Source organism: Mastomys coucha, unplaced genomic scaffold, assembly GCF_008632895.1.
Source record: "Mastomys coucha isolate ucsf_1 unplaced genomic scaffold, UCSF_Mcou_1 pScaffold3, whole genome shotgun sequence".
NCBI lineage: Eukaryota > Metazoa > Chordata > Mammalia > Rodentia > Muridae > Mastomys > Mastomys coucha.
The window spans coordinates 11754942-11779271 of record NW_022196909.1 but is presented as its reverse complement, the minus strand read 5'-3'; the positions used below and the strand labels follow the sequence as shown (position 1 = coordinate 11779271).

Genomic DNA, 24330 nt, shown 5'->3' with positions numbered 1-24330 from the left:
TGAGATTGAACATTGTTTCCTGGCCTCCACAGTGTTTCAATGATCCTAGTTGATTTCCTAGCTGTTATTAGCTTGGAATTTTTACAAGGAAGCTGCCTTATCAAACAGGGTGTCCCCAGAGTTAGAGATGGAAATCAGGCACTATTGTTTACTACAAACATAGTTAGAACTCTAAGAGCAGTACCACACAAGGCAGATTTGCTTTACAAACTAGAAAGTAGTTGAAAAGCTTCCTGAACTAATGTTTGTGTTATAAGCCAAACCATTCCCAGGAGCTGCTAGAATGGGACCTCCTGGTGCTTACCTGCTTCAGACCTCTGAGAGTTCCCCTCTTAGGGCTGCCAAGATAGCCCAGCGGGGAAGAGCACTATTGCTCTTCCGAAGGAACCATTTTTTGATCTTACTGACTTTGATGTGACCACTACCTGCCTACGTGATCCCTGACACTCGCCCTGTTTCTGTATACTATATAAGCCTGATTTTTACTTTGTACAAATACACTCAGATTCTGCACTCCCTTGTGTTGTTTCTGTTTGTCATTTCTTCCCCAACGCCTTGTCAATGTGCCTAGGACCCTGTTCCCCTGCAGGTTGAGGGAGCCCCAGACTGGCCGGCTGGTGGCACAGCTGGAACCGCATCTCTTCTAAATGTACATTGGGGACACTTTGCTGCAGACTCCAGGGATGACAGGTCCGGGATGATCCAGTTGCTTCCTCAATGTTTCTAGGTAACCATCTCAGGATCTCCTGGTACCCAAGTCCTCTCGGCATTGATGGGTTGGGATATAGGACAAGAAGAGTCAGGAACCCTGAATAGGGTGAGGGGAAGGGAGGCGAAGGCAGAAAGAGGCTTGGTGGGTGTCCAGACCTCTTCGTTTGTGATTAAGTTAATTTGCTTCTGTAAGAGTCATTTGTGGCAGACCACTGAAGCCCAGCCCAGAAGTTATACTAACTGTATCCAGTCGCCAGCGCAGATGAGGCAGTGACAGGTGTATTGGAGGAGGAACCCTCAGTTATTGTGTAAGCTGGAACGTTGAAGGCTGGGGTGGAAATGGTTATATTTGCTAAGGTCTGGACTGGGGCAGATTCAGAGACTGGTGATTGAGAGGCAGAGAGGTTCCACCCATTCATGTTGTATCTCACCTCTGACAGGTCTTTCTCTAGAGTCACTGCCCTCAGGCAGGATTCAGTTCTCTTCCATCTATCCACAGCTGAACCCCAAGCTGCTAGACCCCAAACTTCCCCAGGTTAATCTCCTTGTGTCCCAACCACGAGCTTTCCCTTCTCCCTGGAAAAACATTTGTCTTATCCAGAAGCATCTTAGAGACAAGAGGCTCTGCCATTCACTGCATCCAGAATGCCCTCAGATGCCCATGAGTTGAAGAGTTATAGCTTGGAATGTGGTATGGGGAAGAGGTGGGATCTTTAAAAGGCAGGGCCCAGCAGGAGGTCTTTAGGTCATTGAGAGCGCACTTGAAGGGGACAGTGGGTCCCTAGTCCCTTCCTCTTCCTTCATTTTCATGCTCTGGTCATGATATAATGGTTTGGCCCATAGACTAAAATGTCCCAAGCTATGAACTAAAATAGACCTTTTCATTTGATAAGCTGATTGATTAGCTTAGGTAAATGTGGTAGTTTCAATATGCTTGGTCCATGGAGTGGCACTATTAGGAGCTGGGGCCTTATTGGAGTAGGTGTGACCTTGTTGAAGGAAGTGTGTTTTTGTTGGAATGGGCTTTGAGAGAGCTTCCTCCTAGCTGACTAGAAGCCAGTCTTTTCCTGGAGGCCTTCAGATGAAGATGTAGACCTCTCAACTCCTCCTGTACAATGTCTGTCTGGATGCTGCCATGCTCCCACCTTGATGATAACGGACTGAACCTCTAAACCTGTAAGCCAATCCCAATTAAATGTTGTCCTTATAAGAGTTGACTTGGTCATGTTATCTGTTCACAGCAGTAAAACCCTAGCTAAGATAGCGCATGTTCTAATAACAGGAAACGGACTACAATGGGGCTGAAATCTAACTCTCACCAACGTTATTCCAGCGGAGAAGCACAGCTGCAGTTTGAAGGGACTCTGTTACACTCCTCAGCTGAAAGGTGTGGAGAGCGGTAGAGCAGCGGGAGAGGCATTCGCCTTGACAAGATGGCGCCTACATCCACTGTCAACTCCTGGTAAACAACTGTTTGCGCATGTGCGTAGAGTGAAAAGGCGCCAAGTCACGGCCCATCCCGGGGCGTCACATGGGGTGATGAGCAAACAGCCAATCATGGGCGGACACGCCGTGCTGTGGTGTATATAAGCAGTGCCGATTATTGGCTCAGCCCTTTTTCCTCTTCATGATGCAATAAATGCTTGCTGCAGAAGGATCCTAGTGTCCGCGTGTCTTCTTGCTGGCGAGACGACTGCATGGGCAACAGAAAGGGTCTCAGCTGCCTCTCTCATCTGCTTGGTGAGCTTTTGTTGAAGGCAGAAGTAGTATGTTGTATGTTGGCATTGGAAAGGGACAATCAGTCCTTTAACTGACTTTTAAATCTATACCAAGGCTCTTGGTGGCAATGTCTATGGGCTGCTACACCTTTCATTCCTAAACCAAAGTGACCCCCAGATAAGTGACTTGTCCAAGGTCAAACTGTGACAGAACTGGGACTTGTCACCAGGTCCTCTGATAGTGGGTCAATGCTCCTGACCCCACCCCATAATATCTGAGTGTCTCAGATGCCACACTTGCATTCGGCGCCTCCAAGAAGGGCCACCAGACCCACCATCCTGGGACCATAAATAACATCCTTTGGATCCTGACACCTATACTCACCCATACTCCTCTTGGGCCGCTGGCCCTTGGGAATGGGTGGGGAAAGTTTCATGTTGAAAGTCACGTCTTTCTCATCGCTGTAAATGCTTTTACTTCTGTTCATTTTTTATGACTAGATGGATGCTAAGAACAAAAGAAAAATAACCACTACAGAATTTACGGCATGTTCGTTTATTTAGTTATTTTTTAAAGATTTATTTATTTTATGCATGAGTGCTCTATCTGCATGTACACCTGCATGCCAGAAGAGGGCACCAGAGCTCATTACAGATGTTTGTAAGCCACCATGTGGTTGCTGGGAATTGAACTCAGGTCCTCTGCAAGAGCAGCCAGTGCTCTTAACCACTGAGGCATCTCTCCAACCCCTGTACATTCATTTTTAATTAAATAAGTTCAGTAAGCCGCCAGGGGAAGGGTTTCACATCCTGGGTCATGAACTCTACTCTGAACCACCGGGTTGTCAGCTCTCAGATGAGAACAGCAGAACCAGGCATCGGAAGATTATCCGTGGCTACGAGGAGACCAAGAGGGTCAATGACAGCAAGGGGTTGTGGCTGTGGGGCTGCACCAGAGGCAGGACAGAATGCACCCATCCACCCCCACACACCATACATGCAGTCATGAGCATACATGCCCACATGCACATGCCATGACCACTCAGACTGGGAAGATGTTCTGGACCATTTAGTCAGTTGGCAGGACATGGTCCAGGTACTAGCACAAAGACAGCGCTTATAGGACCCACCAGGAAGTGGCAGGGCGGGGGGCGGGGGGTAGACCCAGGGACTAGACTAATCCAGAAGAGATGGAGAGTTGACAGGAGGCAAAGTTCAAGAAAATATAGTGGAAACAGGTGGCCCAGTCATTCTATATGCCCAGTAAGGAGCTGGTCCACAGCAAAAGCAAGGCAGTAAGGGCGGCACCATACCTCGATCTCAGGAATACCTAAGGAGTCTGTCTGTCCCCATGTAGTGACAAGGACACAGCTCAAAGGAGCCTGAAGGTCTTCGGACACTGGGAGTGGCAAGTTTTGCCTCATCCTTTTGAGGTAAGGCATCATGGTTGCACTATTTCTGAGAATGTGAGGTTGCGAGCGGCTGTGAGCCTGCTCGGGAAACTCACCTGCACCTAGCCACACCACAGGGTCTCACCAACAACACGCCAGCTCCAGGCCCCCATTTTAGTGATGTTCCCCCCCCCTTAACATGTGTACAGGTTGGCCAGACCCACTTGGCTTCTTGGGGTGGCCCCCACTCCTTTCCCTCCCTCCCCTCTCTCTCTCTTAGTGTGATCCCTCTGCCTCTGTGGTGGAACTAACATGAGATTGCCTTGGGGATGCTTCTGTCCTTCAAAGTCCAGGACGTCTCAAGGGACAAGTCCACGGTCAACTGAAATGGCTCTAATGTGGAAGACAGCTGAGGGATTGGGGGCTGGGACCAAGCCATCTGGTACTCCTAAGTCCTTCCTACCCGCTTAGGTCCAGAAATCCCATGGCTTTTAGTGGGGGCAGACACCCCTAATGATAGGAAAGAGTGTCACTGTCGTAGACCACCTGGGTGCCCTTTGATCTTTGGAGTTGGATTAGCAGTTGTCCCATGTCACCAGCATGGGCACTTTCTCTATCCAGTTCTTTACTAAGAACCCTAAAGCCTCAGAGAAGATGCCCAGTACTTTGTCCCACAGTGTCCCTTTCCGAACCTTGAGGATTTGTAATGGCTAGATGGCTGAGCCTTGGGGGACGCGTTTCAAAGCTACATCTGCCTGCCCACATCCACCTACCCAAGCTGTTCTGTTGTAGCAGACAGCTGAGTAAGGGCCTTCGTATTGTATTTTCTGATCAATAATAGACACACAGAACCCCTTTAGCATCCATGACCTTCCATGACCTGGCTCTGTCTCATCCCCTACATGGTCCTTGTGTGGCCTGGTGTGTGTGTGTGTGTGGCCTATGAATCACCCCTATTGTTATTAATAATATTATTAATTGTACTTCTTGATTAGGGCACAGTTTTAGGCCCTGCAAAGAATACTGTCTCTTTTTTCCTACAAAATAAATAAAGTCAACTTGCAGTGCACACAACATTGTCAATGTCCTGAGTTCCAAAGGCCCCACTGTGGGGGTCTGTCCTCAGAGAGCCAAGAGATGGAGGCCTTGCAACCTCCCCTTCCCCTCCCCCCAGAGAAGAAGAATGGAAACTGCCAGCTCAGCCCCTCCCACCCCCACATACCATGCAGAGTAGGGAATATGGCTGGATGAAGAGCTCAGAGAGAAGATAACACACTCCCGAGCCTGCCCGAGACATCCTGTCCCCTATCCCTGTCACAGATGAAGAACTGGTGTCTCTTTGTCCCCTACACACTTGTCCTTGGATTGTCAAAATCAAGAGCAGAGGCTAGCTTGAGTGACGGAAGATCACCTATGCTTGGGACCCGGCAGCTGAGCAGGTGGATAACAAACCCCAACCAGGGGGAGTGTCCCGACTCTCCTTTTCCGACTGTCCTCTTCCACACCAGTGCTAGGCCCGCTTCCATGCCACACATCCGGTGTCTTGGTACTCACACAAGCTCCATCCTGGGCTCTCACAGTGCCAGGTGTAGCAATTGTCCAGAAAGTCAATGTGCCAACCCCACAGTGGCAGTTCCAAGGCTAGCCGGGGAGCTACACCTCAGCTTGCACAGGGAGGAAAGAGCTTCTGCTTGGGGAGGTCTCCTATCCTCCCCCAAATGTTGGGGCTTACAAGAAGGTATTTTCAAGCAACCTGGTCTTGAGAAGGAATACTAGTTGCTCTGGATAGAGAAAGCTTTAAATTTTTTCCTTATAGACTCTGATCTCTAACTAGATACATAGCCGCACCTTGAACTTTTGACCTCCAACCTTTGGATTTCCTGAATGCTGGGATGCAGGTACTCACTGTCATACCTATAAGATGTGGTACAAGGCATGGAACCCGGGGCTTCATACACAGTAGGCAAATTCTACACAAACTGAGCTACACACCTAGGGCCTAAGGTGGGAGCTTGTGAGAGTTACTCCACATGAAGTTCACACAAGAGAACGCGTGGGACCCTAGGGGCTCTGCATGACCACAGTCCTCCTAGGGGAAGTCCTTTCTGCTCTACCCCTTTACTGGGAGCCAAATGCTCCCTGCTGGTATCAGCCACCCCTGCTCCTTAAACCCAGCTGCTCCTGTGTAGTTTTACAGAAACCAAGTCCAAAACAGCACCAAGCTATAAATAACCTTAAAAACCTAAATAAGGCTGGGCGGTGGTGGCACAAGCCTTTAATCCCAGCACTTGGGAGGCAGAGGCAGGCAGATTTCTGAGTTTGAGGACAGCCTAGTCTACAGAGTGAGTTTCAGGACAGCCAGGGCTACACAGAGAAACCCTGTCTTGAAAAAAAAACAAAAAATAAAAAACATAACAAAACAAGAAAACCTAAATAAGATACCTGCTTATCCTGAGATCAGCATACCTCTTTGCTGAGCCCTAGAGCAGACTTCCTTTTCAGACACTAGCTGTAACCATGGCAACCCGAGGGCTGACTTCTGTCAACCAGAAGGGAAATAGCAGGCTACATCCTAATGTGACTTCCCCCTGCAGAGCACTCTGAAGTTCTTGACTAGCTCCAGAGGAGGCCTGGCTAGAGACAGTAGGCCCTTGAGCCGCCTTTCGGCTTTCAGGAGCTGAAGCTGAGCCTGCTGGTTGGGCCTCAGAAAGCCTTCAAAAACAGACCCAGGAGTGGTCAGGATGGGGGTCTTTGGACTGTAGTCGTACGAAGGCTACCCATGCCATCTCTAAATATTCTGGCCTTCCAGCCGGAGCACGCGGATGGGTCAGGGGAGGTAGCCATGCCAACCTAAGATGCTCAGCGGTGGTTTAGAGATCATTATTCCTTTCCAGTGCTGGTCAGGGCAAAGTGTCATTGTCCTGGAATATGCCCCCTCGCCACGCAATCCTAAAAAATGTAATTTAAGGCTCCTCGTTTAGAGATGTGTGACAGAAAAACAAAACAGAGCAACCCTCCCCCCAAAAAATCACAGTGAGCATAAAGAATGGAGAAGGGGAAGCTTTTCTGTACCAGTGTGTACATGGCGTGCGTGGAGGGGGGGAGAGAAGAGTGTACTTATGAGGGGGGGGAGGGAATGTGCTTATTACGCTTTTCTGTCTCTCCCTGTGCTGCATATATATACATATATATACAGATGTATACATATATGTATATATATATATATATGTCATATTTTCCCTTATATTTATAGTGCTAGGAATCACACCCAGGGTCCTGGCCATGAGAGGCGAGGGCTTTACCACTGAGCCACACCCCCAGCCTTTGTCTGCTTTCCGTGCACTTTGGGTGTCTCACTCCACCCAGGCTGACACTCGTGAGTGACCAGAACAGCTAATCAACCCATTTTCCATCCGCTGGCAAACCGCCCTTGTTGCCCGAGGAGCTTCCAATGCCACCCCCAGCCCCCCGTTCCTCGCCCTAGGCTGTCTGCCTCCTTCCAAGGACTCAGCCAAATCCCAGGTTCCTCTGACTCGGAGCGGAAGAGGTTAACACTTAATACAGTAGGAGGTCTGAGCGACTGGAGGGGGCCTAAGCCCCTTCAGGTTGTTAAATACTTGGACTCTGGCCCACACAGCCTTACAGGCTTTTATGTGCTTCGTGGATGTTGATGTGACCGTGTGAGAGAGAGCCAGGAAGGTGCGTCTACACACAGGAACCTACCAGGGCCTGCTCGGGACATTGCAGGTCATAAGGTGTCCTCACCTTATGATAAGTACCACTAAGGAGACAAGATGCTGCTGTCCTCAGAGGAGCCCCGAGGCCCTAGCTGTAGCTGCGCGGGGGGGTTGGGGGGGAGTCTAGCTGGCAGGGGGCCTACCACTACAGCCAGGGGCTATGTTCCCATCACCGCTCCCCTTTTTGACTCTCTGCCAGGGCTGTGTCTCACTGCCAGGTTGGGTGTGAGGGAAGCAGGGCCAGCCTTTCATGAGAAGGGGTTCCAAGGGTCCCGGACATCCCCCCACTACGTAACCCAGAAGGTGCCCCGCTCCTCCAGCAGGCTGATGGAGCGATTGGTGAGTGAGGCAGCATCCCTGGCCAACTTGTAGCCGAAGAGGCGCATGGCCCTGCCGCAGGCAGCCTGCACCACCTGGGCCAGCTTGAAGGGCATGCTGAAGCGCCACTTCTCAAACTGCTCCGAGGAGTTCTTCTGGGTGGAGTAGACATCGCTGCTGTCGCGTGCCGCCTGCGTGTTCTTCTGGATCCAGTCCTCCACCTGCGGGGTCAAGGGGATGCCCGCGAAGCCGTACATCTCTCGGGCCTTCTGCAGTGGCCTGCGCGCCACATCCTCGTAGCGCACTAGCATGTAGCGACCGCGCAGCCAGGCTGGCTGCCGCAAACCCAGCTCTGCAGACAGGCGGATGTTCTCACAGTTGCCCCGCAACCGCTGCACCTCATCTTTGCTCAGCTGGTCCTGGCCCTCGGACAGCCATTTCTTCCAGCTCTCATACTTGCCCGCGAAGGCCACTATGCGTGATGCCAGCACGGCCCGGGGGTCGCGCACCAGTTGGATGACTCGCAGGTCCAGCCTTGGGTCCTCAGTCAGAGGCTGCAGGAACTCCAGCTGACGGATGCGCACGGCCTTGAGGGCCACGTGGTCCTTGCGGCGGCAGGCCTCGGCCGCCAAGGTCACGTTGAGTGGCCCGCAGCGACGGTTCCTGCACTGGTACTTCTCGAAGACCTTCTTGACGAAGGGCGTGCACACCGGATCCTCGCAGAGCGAACGGCTGGATCCCCGGCGGAACAGGAACTGAGTCAAGTGGTCCTCGGGCGGAGGGCTGATGAAGGGCTCCAGCACATACAGGTCGCATAGCAACAACTGCTTAAGGACATCACGGTAGACCAACGCCGAGCCCGCCGCGCTGGCGCCTCCCTGCTGGAAGAACACGGTGCGCTCGATGTGCCACAGTGGCTCGAAGAGATAGAAGATATTGCCCTGCTGGTTGAAGAACTCGCCCACGAACGAGGAGCCCGTGCGGGTAGTGGCCATGAGGAGCACATGCCGCCGGGTCCCTACCCCAGCCTGTTGGGATGGCTTCTCTGCCCCAGCCTCCTGGCCCTGGGCCTCCATTTCTGGCTCCATGCCCAGCTGCAGGCTCAGGTTGCGCAGGCGGCTCCGCAGATGGGAGAAGGTGGAATCCAGCTCGCTCAGGGACAAGAGAGATGCGTTTTCTGATAAGAGCAGGGCTGGGTCGGTGCTGTTCGCATCTGCCACAAACTGAGGGATCTGCTTTAGCTTGTCGGAGACCCTGGGAGGGGAATTTAAAAAAAGGACAAGTTCTGTGACTGATTTGGGAGGCTATCTCCCTTACTAGGCTAAGCAGTGTTTGCTAGGCCTCTCCAGAGCAGGCCTAGTGGCTGAGGTTCGAGTGTGGTTTCTTTGGCAAGAACCCAGGAATGATTCTGTGTGAGAAGCTAAGTGACTAGTGATGGCGACACAGAGGCTTGTTTTCACTAAAGGACTCAGGCATTTTACCCTCCGACACTTCTGGCTCGTCCAGTGTAAGTCAGTAGCAGCTTTCATGAGAGTTACATGGTGTTCAGCAGGCGTGAGCTGATTCGCTGGCAGTCCTTAACCTATCTTCCTTGGCTGAGGAGGCTATGTCAGGCTATGCATCTGGGAGTTCGGGATTGAGAAATGGTTCTGTGTCTAGCAGGTCCACTCCACACCACAGTACCCTGCCAACTCAAGGGGTATGTAGCCTATCTGAGGGTCAGCACTCCCTTGGAGTTGAATGATAAACAATCTGGGTACCTACCCATGATGGTCCCACCCACCAGCGTGGGCCATAGCAGAACCCTGCTTCCCACCGGGCTCACCTCCACTCATGACATCAAGACTTGCAGAGGGGAGGTACTGCTAAGGGGCTCTAGAATAAAAGGTGGAATAGTCATACCAGGAAGTATCAAGCATCAGCTGTGTGGCAGGCCATGGGCAAAATGTGGCTTACATTTCTGCGTTTACCTTCTCTCTCTCTCTTTTTAAAAGATGTATTTATTTATCTTATTTATATGAGTACACTGTAGCTGTCTTCAGACACACCAGAAGAGGGCATCAGATCTTATTACGGATAGTTGTGAGCCACCATGTGGTTGCTGGAAATTGAACTCAGGACCTCTGGAAGGGCAGTCAGTGCTCTTAACCACTGAGCCATCTCGCCAGCCCCCACACTTACCTTCTCAACAAGACAGACCCATTGCTAGTCACCGATTAGAAAGGCCCACCTCAACAAAGGGAAGTATTTTACCTAAGCGCTTGAAGTTGAGAAGGGCCAGTATGGGGGTGCCATGGGTTGCCCAAGTCTCACCCCTGTGCACATGACCTTGGCCTAAGACACAGGGGCTGCCTGATGACCACTTGTAGGAGGGATGTACTTCTTGATCCCCCGAAAAACCCTAGTATCACCTCTTTTTTTTTTTTTTTTTTGGTTTTTTGAAGACAGGGTTTCTTTGTGTAGTCCTGGCTGTCCTGGAATTCACTCTGTAGACTAGGCTGGCCTCGAACTTAGAAATCCGCCTCCTTCTGCCTCCCAAGTGCTGGGATGAAAGGCGTGCACCATCACTGCCTGGCCCTAGTGTCATCTCTGACCTTACCTTTGATAAAAGGGTAAACTCAACCCGTGGTTGAGTTTCTTACCTGGATATGATTTTATTTTCCTTTTCAATGAAGATAAAAACTATGACCACAAATGCCAGGAACAGGACGTATCTGCCTCGAATCTTCAGGCTGTGTACAAGGTCCCGGCAATCCTGAGGCAAAGCGAGTGCTTTCTCCATGGAGAGAGGGGGTGCCATGGAGCTCCTCAGGCTGTCTGCAGGCACTCAGCTCAGGAGCATAGCCTGGGACCCAACCTGTCCTCTTCAGATGGGGGACACCCTCATCCTGTGAAGAGACAGGTAGTCAGGGCATCCTTGTTTATAGACAGGAGACAGAGACATCTTTCCATAGAACTTCTGAAGAGAGACCTCAGGCGCACTCTTGAAACCCAAGTCTTCACCTCTCTTTTGAGACAGGGTCTCTCTGTGTAGTCTAGGACACTCTGGACCTCTTTACCCAGCTGCCCAACCTCCTAAGAGCTGGGATCTTAGGAGGTATTCTACCACACCTGTTGAGGTTTCTTTAATAGGTCATTTAAAGGTCACACCCCAGCACTCTGGAGGTAAAGCTGGAGAATCCGGAGTTCGAGGCCAGCTTCAGCTACACCATGTACTTTAGACTCTGTCTCAAACAAACACCCAAAAACAGAGGCTGGAGAGATGGCTTAGTGGGTACGAACACTCAGTGCTCTTGCAGAGGACCCAGGTTCAGTTCCTAGCACCTGAGCAGCAGTTCACAGCCATCTATAACTCTATTCTAAAGATCCCAATGCCCTCTTTGTCTCTACAGTCACCGCATGCATGTGGTGCACACAGACATACAAACAGACAGAATGCTCACACACACGAAATAAATATTTTTTAAAAGTCCCATGATGCCGGGCAGTGGTGGTGCACGCCTTTAATCCCAGCACTTGGGAGGCAGAGGCAGGTGGATTTCTAAGTTCAAGGCCAGCCTGGTCTACAGAGTGAGTTCCAGGGCAGCCAGGGCTACACAGAGAAACCGTGTCTTGGAAAACAAACAAACAAACAAAAAGTCCGATGATAAACAAGAAGTATTACTTCCAGTAGCTGTTATTCTACCCAATAAACTTTGTTTGCTTTCCTTTAAAAACAAACAAACAACACAAACAGCTGCAGGGAGTGTCCTGTTCCCCAAGTGGTTCTTGATCGATCAATAAAGATGCCAGGGGCCAATTGCTGGGTGGAGGAAAGAGGCGGGACTTCCAGGTCACTGCAGGCAGGCAGGCTAAGAGATGCAGGAAGAGGAAAAGAGATTTCAGCCATGCTTCGGAGGGAGAAAAAGTGACTAGCCATGTGAGCTCTCGGGTGGAGCTGCCATAGGTCATTTCCCCAGGCGGGAGATTAAAAATGCATCTAAACTAAGGGCAGATTAAGAGGTGCTGAGCTAAGAGCATTGGGAAGGGCACACTAGCTGTGGGAGATTAGAAGTGTTCAGCTATTGAGCCAATAAGGCAAGTTGAAAATAAGTGTGTGTGTGTGCGTGTGTGCGTGTGTGTGTGTGTGTGTGTGTGTGTGTGTTTCATCTATGCATCTGAAGGAACCTGGGCAGGTAAAGCTGGGTAGCAAAAACTGCACATGACAATCAGCAATGAAACACCCAAATGCTAGCAAGGACCCAGGACATGACTGTACCGACCTGGAATCCCAGCACCTAGGAAACTGAAGCAGAAATATATTTTTAAATTCAATGCTAGTTTGAGCTATAGAGTCCTGCTGAGCCAGAATTAGACCCGATACATGAATGAGTGAGTGAATGAATGAATGAATGACCAACACTTTCATCTACCCCCGTTCCGCAGAGTTTCTCTGTTGACTTCACAGGTCAAAGGCATGCACTGTCAAGTATCACACATAGTATTTAGATAAAGGAAAGCATAAGTAGTCACTGGTCCCTGCTGTTAAAATGGAGCCACGGAGCTGCAGAATCCTGGTTAATGACATCGCAGCTACCAGTGCCAAGTGATGTGGTGATACTAGTGTAAAGTAACCTGTTGAGCTACCCGCCATTCAAAAGCATAACATAGGGCGGAGACTGTGGCTCAGCTGGTCATGTTTACCTAGCACAAAGCCTGGGTTCGATCCCTAGCACTGCATACAGATGGAAGCAGTGAACACATACCTGTAATCCCGGCAGCGCTCAGGAGCTGGGAGCAGGAGGCTCAGAAGTTCTCGGCCACCCTTAGTTACCCGAGGCACAATATGCTGGGCTGGGCTAGCTTATTGGTCTTGTGTTTCCAGAGTCTCTGGGTTGTACAAAGATGCCAAAGGGGCTTGGGGATCATGGCTCAGTGGTTGAGCACCCTTGCCTAGCATCTGGGACATAGTAAGCATTCATTATAAAGGAGATGGGAGGGAGTAGAGTGAGGGGGGATGCAAGTGAAGCAGGGAGAGGGGGTGGGAGTGGGGACCTGGTCCAGCAGTCTTTTCTCTCCTGAGTCTAGCACCTTTGGCAAGGTTTCCAAGTTGATGGACCCTTATGGCCCTAAATCTGTAATCCTAGCTACTCAGCTGGCAGAGGCAAGAGGATTGCAAGTTCAAGACCTGTCGGGGCAACTTAGACTGCATCTCAAAAAACAAGAGTACAAAGAATGAAGCGTGGCATCATAGGGAGTACCGAGCATGCTGGAGCCCCAGGCTCACTCCCAGAAACATAGTCAGGTATGGGAGTTGTGCTCCTCTGATGACAAGCTTCTAACCCTTCTTCCCCTTCCTACCTCTTTTTTTTACCAGTGGCTTTTTCTATTTTGTAGTCATTAACCCAGCCTCCTCTCCCTCCCTGGAAGGCAGGGTTCCTAGACACTGCCAGGAAGAAGGAAGACTGAGCTCTGGTGTGAGGTGAGCGGACTGGCAGTTTCTTCACCCATCCCTGGTTGGATGTCCCCGCTGCAGCCTTGGAAGCCCCAAGACCAGGTGAGTAGCCAGGAGAGGGGAGAAATGTGTGAGGACCCCAAAGCCAGGAGTCCACAGGGTCAAGAGGGGCAAAGAGGGTGCCCAGAATGGGACTCACTGGGCAAAGACTCGGGCAGAGCTTGCCCTGCAGGATATAAGAAGGTGTAAGAAGTGAGTTATGACATGGCTGAAACTTCATGCGACCTCTCTTCCAGGTTTGACAAGCACAGGCTAGTCCTGTGATCCTTTTTTTTTTTTTTCTCTGAGACAGGGTTTCTTTGTACAGCCCTGACTGTCCTGGAACTCACCCTGTAGATCAGATTGACCTCGAACTCAGAAATCCGCCTGCCTCTGCCTCCCAAATGCTGGGATTAAAGGCGTGCGCCACCATCGCCCGGCTGGTCCTGTGATCCTTCTCTGACTGGAAATCTCTGCTTCCACTCTACTCTGTGGCTCTCAACTCCCCAGTCCTCTGCCAAGGTGCCACTAAAGGCCAACCTGCTAGCATGTCCTTGTCAGTGGCGAAAGATGGCAGGATCTCATGCCCACCCCAGCTCTGCCTCATGCACAGCTGGCCATGGGACAGCACTCTCTACTCAGCTGGACCAGCTCTCTGGTTGCTGGGTACAAAAACCAGCAGCAGTCAGAGAAGATGGCAGGCTGAAGTCCTCCATGGACGCTTCCATGTGGTGAGGGCTACTGTGCGTCAGGCCCTAGCGACACTGGGAGCCGTCAGAGGGAGCAGCATCCATCCTTGCCATCTGGGAGATGGCAGTGGGTATCAGCCGGGAAACATTCTCGTACATCATGGCGATCAGCCACACAGTTCTCAAAAGCATCATCTCCCTGCCTCATACTTCTTCCTGGCCTTTGTGTCTCAGCCCTCCTCCTTCTGCAATGTCCTTTTTTTTTCCCTTAAACAACACCCCAGGGGGGAGTCCTCAGTCACCTTCAGTGAGAAGGTGGCCCTTGCTACATTTCATCCTAGGGGTTGCACGGCATAACCCCTCCCTCCCTCCAGCCCCTCTCTCTTCTCCTCCTGCGCTCTGGCCAGTCTCTGCTGAAACTTCCTCTGGGATCACCTGAGGGTGTTCTCTTTCTTCCCTCGTTCTCTAATTCTCTTCTTAGGCGACGGTGGCCTCCATTTCCCGCATCTCACTCCTCTCTTCTGGACCATCAGCACAGCTAAGTCTTCCGGTTAGTTTCCTGTCCACATTCCTCTCCCAAACTCTTCCCGTCTCCAACACACGGGGGCGCCTACGAGCACCTGAGCCCAGCTAGGTGAACGTGGTCGAGACAACTTTCAGTACTCCAGGTGACTCTAGCTGCTGAAAACCCTTCGTACACAACTCAGAGCAGAACACAAGCCCCCCAAGGCCCTGGGGATGGGAGTCACATCTCACTCCCAGCCACTGTTGGCGCCATCTGGCCCCAGCCCTTCTCACTGCTCCCCACCTGGGGGCGCATCCTTTCTGGTCTTGTCACCGGAGTTCTTTCTATTTAGCATGTGCACCGAGACCTTTCTTCTTCCTCCAATGAAGCCCAAAGAAGCCAGAAATCCCTATTCCCCCTGTACTGACATAGCATCCAGTCCTTCCCTGAGCACCTCCATCACTCTTCTCTTTTTCGTATGCTTTCTTTCTTTCCCGGATGCAAACGTTCTATTCCATTGAGACAATGATTTTGTGTTCCATGTTGAGACTAGATAGAGAGACAGGAAAGCCAAGAGGATACGGGAAGTGGAAAAGACCTCCTCCTCTACAGGATCTAATTTAGTTTCCTCATTCACACAACTGACAAAATCAGTACAGATTGCTCCAGGGGCAAAGCTCATTTTTCTAAGATATCTCAAAGGTGTTATAAACAACAAATGAGCCATGCTCGTTGAAGAACCACTGCTGCAGACCTTTGTAACTTATCCACACTCCTGCCCACGACAGACCCCAGCAAGGCATCTCATTAACACCTTGCAAGTCATTTCATTAAACAAATGGAAATTGTTTAAAATTAAAAAAAAAAACAAAAAAACAAAATTGCCAGGCAGGCTGGAGAGATGGCTCAGTGGATAAGAGCACTGACTGCTCTTCCAGAAGTCCTGAGTTCAATTCCCAGCAACCACATGGTGGCTCATAACCATCTGTAATGGGATCTGATGCCCTCTTTTGGTGTGTCTGATAAATAAATCTTTAAAAAAAAAAAAAAAAGCCAGGCATGGTGGCACACATTTTTTAAAAAAAGATTTATTTTATTTATTTTATGTGTATGAGTACACTGTATGGATGGCTGTGAGCCTACTGGGAATTGAACTCAGGTCCTCTGCTGGCCCTGCTCATTCTGGCCACACAATTCACTGTGGCTGTTTTCAGACGAACCAGAAAAGGGCATCAGATCTCATTATGGGTGGTTGTGAGCCACCATGTGGTTGCTGGGATCTGAACTTAGGACCTTTAGGAAGATCAGTCAGTGATCTTACCCACTGAGCCATCTCACCAGCCCCAGTGGCACACATTTTTAATCCCAGTATTCAGGAGGCAGAGGCAGGTGGATCAGTTCAAGGTCAGCCTGGTCTACTGAGCTAATTCCAGGACAGCCAGGGCTACACAGGGAAACCCTGTCTCAAAAAGCCAAAAAAGAAAGAAAGAAGGAAAGAAAGAAAGGGAAAAGAAAAAAGAAGACAGCTGGGTGGTGGTGGCGCACACCTTTAATCCCAGCACTTGGGAGGCAGAAGCAGGTGGATTTCTGAGTTCGAGGCCAGCCTGGTCTACAGAGTGAGTTCCAGGACAGCCAGGGCTACACAGAGAAACCCTGTCTCAAAAATGCAAAAATAAGAAAAGAAAAGAAAAAGAAAATTACATCCTTTGGATACTATAACATAAAGTCATGAAGTCATATGTTATTGATAAGACACTGATCCTAGCCTTTCTCCCTGACCATCCATGCTTAGATTTAATGTGTGTGCTCCTGTGGTTTCTCTCACCTCTCCATAATAAGCCTAGTTCTGTTCCACACAGACCTCTCCTGAAATCCTAGTGGATGTTGCTAAGGGGGTGGGGGGAACCTTGAATAAAGGGATATATGAATGGATGGGCAGATGGATGGATGGATGGATGGATGGGTGAGTGGATGGGTGGATGGATTGATGGGTGGGTGGATGGATGGATGGATGGATGGATGGATGGATGCCCTTCCCAGACTACTTAACCCAGAGCAAGGTGCTTAGGCATTCTAGGTCGCTAGTCAGTACCAGGGGAAAGGAGAATATTCACTGGCTCCGTGCATGAGTGATCCACCAGGGAGAGACGCCCTGGGCACCTGCAGTAGGCATGTGTTAGGATGCGGGATAGGTGGACCACAGGCAAAATGAATTCTCAATTCTTGGGGACTTTCAGCTCAAGCTCCTAACAGCTGTGTGCTCATGAGGGGGAGGGGTGGGAAAGCCCGCCCCCCCCCCCCAAGCAACTGGTGGTTCAGAGAGGGAGAGAGGCAGCTGAGGTGGGTGAGCCTGCCAAGCAGAGCACCAGCTCCCTTCCCTCCTCCCTGCTCAGGGGTCTTTTCGGCACAGGCCTCTCTCATGACTTGGCAAACTGCCTTACTGGAGAACCGGTTTCGCGTTTGGATAGCCTCCAGCCGGACTCTTCCACCGAGGCGCCTGAGGGATTGCAGTCCAGCCCCGCCTCCGCCTCAGTCCTTCTGGAGGGGAGTCCCAGCAAGGAGACTGAGAGGGAAGCACTGAGAAGGGGCGGGGCCTTGCCAGGCATTGCGTCCTGCACCAAGCCTTCACTCCCCTCTTGCTGGGACTCAAGAGTACACAGCAGGAAACAGCCTTAGCTGTTACATGCCTGTATACACAGCTTTTTTTCCAAGTAGAAAAAAAAAAGGGGCTTCACAGGGCTCCACAGGCAGAGAGGGAAGATCTGGCTGCTGTGGGAAAGTTGTTCGGAGGCCAGAAGGTTGATCCCTCTGTGTCACCCAAATGGAAGCGGGGGTGGGGGACGCGGGGGTGGGGGGGGCGCGGGGGTCTGTGAGGGTTGGAGGGGGGAGGTGTCAGTCTTTGAGAGCTGTTCCTGAATCCCTAAAGAGTAGAGGGCAGGGGTGCGGCCCGGGACTCTGCCATTTCTTTCAGTCAATCAGGATGAGAAAAGAAACACCGAAGTTATTTGTTTCTGATTAAGTTGGGTTTGTCCATGCACTGACCTGTTCAAGCTAGAGACCCTATTTCACAGGAAACCATCTAGAGAGGGCCTGGGAAGGGTACACACTCCTTCCCACTCTACCCCGGCACCATGGAGTATCTGACAGGACGGTATATGTTCAGAGGATGCTGATGGCAAAGTGAAGGGAGAAGAGGAACAGGGAGGCGGGGCGTGAGGGCAGGTCTGGCTAGTGCCTGTCATTCAGTATCAGGGTACTGAGGCATCCCGGCACCTCAGCAACCTAGCATCCTGGGGCTCTAGCTTCCTTCTCTAAAATAAACACATTTCCCGGGGCACAGTGCATCAGGCCTGTGATCCCAGAACTTGGGAAGTGGAGGCAAGATGACCTGGAAGCCAAGGACATGCCGCGACATACACCAAGCGCGTGCGCGCACACACACACACACACACACACACACACACACACACACACACACTAAATAACATTTTTTAAAAAGACAAACCAAAGGAATGAGTCTATCTACAACTTCCTGTGTGTGTGCAGCTACAGCCAAGACAGAAGCGGTCCAAGGCAAAGATGCCCAGGTACTTATAAGAAGTACAGGCCCAAGCCATGGTGGAGTACGGAGCTGAGGGCTAGCCTGATGGAGCTATGGGATAACCCTGGCGAAACCAGCCCAAGGCACCCCTCGGCCTTTCATGCCTGTGCATAGGCATGGGAAGCATGATTTCCTACCTCCACTGGATAGCCACAGTTGCTTGCAATGCAAGTGCCCTGCCAGGCCCCACTAGGCCTAGTAACCTAGATGGCCTCCCATCAGCTAGCCAGCACCATATGGTGACTGGTGTCCAGGCTACCTTCAGCCACACAGAGCAGGGAGCCTGGGGGACAGTCTGCTCCATTCAAAACCGACCTGGACACTGGCCAGGCAAAGGAATGAAATGTCTCACTAGAGGGAAACTGACCCCACCCCCACCCACGGGGCTCAAAACGCTGAGGCGGCCACAGAAATGCTGTAAGTGACAGTTCTCATACCTTTCTGTGGAGTTAGTATTTGGGCAATCACATGCCTGCATTGGATCCTAGGAGTGCTAAGAGAAATGCAGAGATTGGGCTCGGGGTGTAGCTCAGTGGGTGGTGCTTGTCTGACAGGCATGAAGCCCTGGTTCCAGCCAGAGCACCCTGTACTACTGGGCATCATTGCACACACATGTGACTGGATCGCTCAGGAGGTGAAGGCAGGCCAGAGGATGAAAGGCTTAAGGCTGTCCTCAGGCTACACAGTGAATTTGATGCTAGCCTGGGCTATAGGAGACTTTATAAACAAAACCAAGGAAGAAAAACAACGAAACAAACAAAGGAAACAGGTGTGGGTGCAGTAGTGCCATTTGTACTTGCTACCCAAGAGGCTGAGACAGGAGGATCACTCATCTGTGTACAGAGCATCAGCCTGGGAAGATAAAGGCAATTCTGGGGACGGTGGAGACTGCACTTAATGCCGGGAAACTGGCTGTTTAAAGTAGTGGTTGTTCATATTAAAAGATGTATCTATTTTATTTCATTTGTGTATGGATGTTTTGCTTGCTCCCTTTGCTTTCATGTGCATGTACGTGTGCTGGGTACCTACAGAGGTCGGAAGACTCTGTCTGATGGACAAAAGGGTAAGAAAAGCAAAGGAGCCTGGGAGGGTCCCTGCTCTTTCCTCAGATGGCGGCTGTGTCCTCTGGAGTCCCACAGCAGCAAGCACGGCTCCTAGCATGTGGCTGGGCTCAATGAATCTCTGTGGAATAAATGAATGGACTTCCATTCTGTACAGACTGCCAGTTCTGGCTTTTGGTACCCATCTGTCCTCCCCAGGGCTGTCAGAGTATGGGTGCCCATAAGATGCCCGACTTGGACCTGGGAATGTAGCTCAGTTGGCATAGTGCCTACTTCATAGTGGCATGAAGTCCTAGGTTCTACCCCACCCCACCCCCAGGCCATCTCCTAAAACCAGATGTGGTTTTACACAGTTGCAACTCCAGCACTTGGGAAGTGGAGGGAGGAGGACTAGAAATTCAAAGGCATCCAGCCTGGGCTACATGGGATGCTCTGTTTTCTTTGTTTGTTTGTTGTTGTTTTTGTTTGGTTGGTTTTGGTGGGTTTTTTTTTTAATTTTTATTTTTATTGTTTGGTTTTTTGTTTTGTTTTGTTTTAAAAGGCTTGATTTATACTCTCCTAAAAGGAGACTACCAATATAACGCTCAATGAAAGATGCTCCTGTTAAGACAATGAACCAAAAAGACCTGAAGGTGCACAAGTGGCCACAATAACAGTTCATTTTTGTTTGTTTGTTTGTTTTACTAAAGAGTCATAGTGAATGTCATCTGAAATCCCAGTACCCAGAGGCTGAGGCAGGAAGATTTCTGATAATTTAAGGCCAACTTGGGCTAGCCGCATGATAAGATCTTATATTAAAGCAAACATAGTGTATCATTGAGCCCACAGACAGACAGACAGACAGACACAGATGGGGGGAGGGAGAGGGAGAGCTCTCGCAGAGTAGTTTGGACGCTTTGGGCACCTTGCTTGTGCTTGCTGTCTTCTGGACACAGAGCTAGTCCACTAAAGGTGACCTGGAAGGCTGAGCCCATTTGCTCTCCTGGCCTCAGATGACTCCTTCTGGTGTGCAAACAAATGTTTCCCATTCTTTAGTTTGGCCCCCTGCCATGAAACACCATGCTGCAGCACCAGACCTCTTGCTCCTGTGCGCAAAGTTACCATCCAAGAACATACGCTCTGCACACCAGCTCCAAGCCTTTAAACCCAAGGTCCTCACAGTCCCATGAACCTCAAGGTTAAGAATGGTTCAAGTCCAGATGTTTGCAAAAGTTGAGACAGAACACCAGGGGACAAGAGGTTCCCTTTCTCCCTCCCCTTATTCATTATCTGCCTCTTCTCCTCACTTGGCATATGTGTCCCTGAAGGAGAGAGGCCGTGGAAGGAGACAATGACTTGGAACACCAGGGAAGACTATTGCCAAACCAGGCCACAGTGCAGCTGGCAAAGATCTTGACACGTCTAATTTTATATTGCTGCTCACATGCCTGTGTATGCTTTTATGAACAGCAGCCAACATTTTTTTTTAAAAGTCTTGATGCTTTCCCACGAATGGCTATTTGGGTTTGGGGACATCTGGGGGCAAAGCCACTTGGGGTGTGTTGATCGTGAACACGATCTGCTCTGAATGTTAGAGCAGAGAACAGTGGCTTGCAGCTGCTTGAGAAAGCACAGGAGGGTAAACTGGAGGAGCCACGTTTGCTTCAGTCAGGCTGTGCTCCAGCTAGCCCAACAATAGCTCTCTACCAATGAAAAGTCCAAGAATCCAGTGGTTGTTCAGTTCACGGGGCTGGATGTCTAGTACACACCAGAATCCTGTAAGAATCCTCTAAGGCCCAGACTGGTTGGTGAGAGCAAGAGCAAGCAGGTTAAAAAGAAAACAAGCCCCTTTCTTCCACATCCTTTACATAGGTTGCCGCCAGGACGCATGGCCCGGATGAAAGGTGGATCTCCCCACCTCAAAAGATCCAGATTAAAGCTGGTCTGCTTACTTCAAATGATTTAATGAAGACAAATCCCTCCCAGAAGTACCCACTTGCTTGAGTTTTAGTTAATTATTCCAGATGTAGTCAAGTTGACCACCAAGGGTGGCCATCACAACGCTCCTCCATGACATCTCTTCACATGGTCAGCAAAGAACAAGACATCCTGGAGTTTGTTCTGGGATGGGAGTTCCAGGGAGACCTCTTGACACAGCTACAGTGTTCCCCCCGAGTGCCTGTGTGCCCCTCCCCACAGCCCTGCCTTGCTGGCAATAAAGTGACAACCATGTGGCCTGGTCTGGTCTGTGGGATGTGGGAGAAAGTGATGGAACCACTTCAAGGCCTGGTCCTTAAAATGTTTCCACACATTCATTCCCAGGGGGCTGTGCCAAACGGGCAGCCACAGTTCCGATGGGCTTAGTTCAAGACGGAAGCATCTGGATTCGTGTGGCTACGAGAGAGCTCAACGGGATGTGTGAGAAAAACAAGCTTTTGCTGTAAAGAGGGCAGATTTGGGGTCTGATTATTTCAGCAGCAGGGCTTGTCCCTCTCCTGGGGAACTCAAAGGCTTCTCCCTGATGGGTGTGGTGGTGGACACCTTTAATCTCACAGCACTGGAGAGGCAGGGGCAGGTGGGTTTCCGTGCGTTCCAGACTAGCCTCTTCTACAAAGTTAAGTTCCCGGACAGCCAGGGCTACACAGAGAAAGCCCATCTTGGAAAAAAAAAAGAAGAAGAAGAAAGAAAGAAAGAAGGAAGGAAGGAAGGAAGGAAGGAAGCAAGGAAGGAAGGAAGGAAGGAAGGGAAGAAAGAAAAAAAAAAGAAAGAAAGAAAGAAAGAAAGAGAGAGAGAAAGAAAGAAAGAAGGAAGGAAGGAAGAAAAGAAAGAAAGAAAGAAAGAAAGAGAGAAAGAGAGAAAGAAAGAGAGAGAGAAAGAGAGAAAGAGAGAAAGAAAGAAAGGCAGGCAAAGGATCCTCTCGCAATGCTGACGGGGGTATTCTTTCTGAAGGATTATTTGGCCAAAACATAATAATTTACATTATTATTATTGTTTTGTTATTGTTTATTAGTCAAGGTCTCATACACTGCATCCTTAAATGCTTAAAGCTAGAAACAGAGCCAGGCTGGGCAGTGGTGGCGCATGCCTTTAATCCCAGCACTTGAGAGGCAGAGACAGGTGGATTTCTGAGTTCAAGGCCAACCTGGTCTACAGAGTGAGTTCTAGGACATCCAGGGCTACACAGAGAAACCCTGTCTCAAAACAAAACAAAACAACAACAACAACAACAAAAGCCCCAAAACTAGAAATGGAGCCAAGGATAACCTTGAACTTCTGACCCTCTTTCCTCCACCTCCTAAGTTCTGGGATTCCAGGTATGAGGTTACCATACCTGATTTTGTCAGTTTGTGTGCTTAGACTTTATCCAAAAATTAGGGGCAGAGAGGAAAAGTCTACCCGGGAATGAATGACACACCTCCTCCAACAAGGCCACGTCTTCTAATCCTTCTCAAATAGTTTCACCAACCATAGAGAAGGCATCCAAATAGATGAGCCTACGGGAGGCCACACTCATTGAAACCCCCACACCAGGTATTGAATCCAGGGGCTCCCTGCATGCTAGGCAAGCACTCTACAGCTGAGCTACGTCCCCAGCCCTATTACTTCTTGAGACAGCGTGTCACTATACAGTTCAGGCCGCTCTTGACTGCCACAGGTCCCATCCAATGTACACAGCCTTCCCTTCTGCTTCAGTGCTGGCGCCCCTCCAAAGCGCTTACTTTTAAAGCTGAATTCCGGGTGGGTGTGCTGGTGTTAGAGGTGACACCTCCAGCAAGTGACTGGAGCGGTAGGTCAAGAGAGTGAGTCCCTGTGAATAGAATTAGTGTCCTTGTAAACGAGGTGTGAGGGAACTTCCGTCATCCCTTCCACCGTGTGAGGACAGGGCATGAAGGTTCCATCTTGGATGTAGAGAGAACAAGCCTTCTATTACACACCAAATGTGCTGGCACGTTGGTTTTAAATTTTCCAACCTCCAGAGTCATGTTTGACAGCTTTCTGTTGTTAGTCAGTCTCCCAGGCAATGGCCCTATGTTAGCTGCCCCAACTGACTAAGATACTCTCTGGCCCAGAAATTCCAAGTCTAAGAGTCAACTTGCCACCCACCCTCATACAGGCAACAGTAAGGATACCTATGGCCAGGTGGTGGCGTCACATGCCTTTAATCCCAGCACTCTGGAGACAGAGGCAGACAGAATGCTGGGTTTGAGGCCAGCCTGGTCTACTGGTGTATGGAGTGAGAGTTAGGACAGCCAGAGCTGCACAGAGACACCCTGTCTCAAGGAGGGGGCGGGGAGAAGATGTACGTGGCTGGAAGCAGCTGTCGACCGTTGGAAGTCTCAGCGATACATTGCTACCCTTTCTAACGTCACACTTCTTTGGTCATGGAGCTTATCACAGTTTTCTTCGTTAGAACCCTTCCACCAGAAATGTGCTTACGCAATGGCTATGTGGAAGGTGCACACACTTGGGAGATTCATGGAGGGGGGGGCGCAGCATGGGCTGTTCTTCCTGTGGGCCCCACCCTCCCTTTTCCTGTTCTTCACCTCCGTAGGCACAGTTTCATTATCGGATTTTGTGGTTAATTCTGATTGACAGCTGGGATGGGATTCCGAGTCACCACGGCCGTCCAGGATTTCCTGGACTGTGCTAACTGAGGTGGGAAGTCCTACTCTGGGTACTGGTAGAACCATTTCGTGGGCATCCTCACTCGATAACAAAGAGAAAGCACCAGGCATGGTGGCCCACGGCTTTCAACCCCAGCACTCGGGAGGCAGAAACTGAAGGAGCTCTGAGAACTTGAGGCCAGTCTGGTCTACATAATGACTTCTGGGACACCTGGGCCTACCTAGTAAGACCTAGGCTTAATTAAAAGAGGGGGAGGGGGAGGGAGGGACGATGAGAGGGAGAGGAAGGGCGAAAGGTAGGGGAGAGAGGGGGTGGGAACATTTTCCGCTTTCTGCTTCTTGACTGCAGGTGCTATGTGACTGATCATCTTCTACCCCCCCTACATCCCCCTCCCCCCTCTGCTGTGCCTTCCCTGCTAGGATAGACTGCCACCGGAATTGTAAATGCTGACAACCTCCCCAGTTCCTTAGGTTGCTTCTGTCAGATATTTTTATCTCTGCACTGGGACAAGTAACAAAAAA

The 24330-nt window shown here is 50.3% G+C and overlaps 1 protein-coding gene across 4 annotated transcripts in view; it reads right to left on the bottom strand.

The window, feature by feature from the left end:
* Positions 1–4179: 4179 nt before the first annotated feature.
* Chst3 (carbohydrate sulfotransferase 3) overlaps positions 4180–24330 on the bottom strand; it is a 39392-nt gene continuing 19241 nt past the window's right edge. For 2 of the 4 annotated variants that reach the window (XM_031347473.1, XM_031347474.1), the window contains exons 2-4: positions 22903–22991; positions 10518–10763; positions 4180–9129 (exon numbers count right to left, since the gene is read on the bottom strand). In XM_031347473.1, coding sequence (XP_031203333.1) covers positions 7845–9129; positions 10518–10675 — 1443 coding nt within the window. In that variant the 5' untranslated portion in view covers positions 10676–10763; positions 22903–22991 and the 3' untranslated portion in view covers positions 4180–7844. The remainder of the gene's footprint in view (positions 9130–10517; positions 10764–22902; positions 22992–24330) is intronic. The other 2 variants (XM_031347470.1, XM_031347471.1) reach the window with 1 other exon arrangement.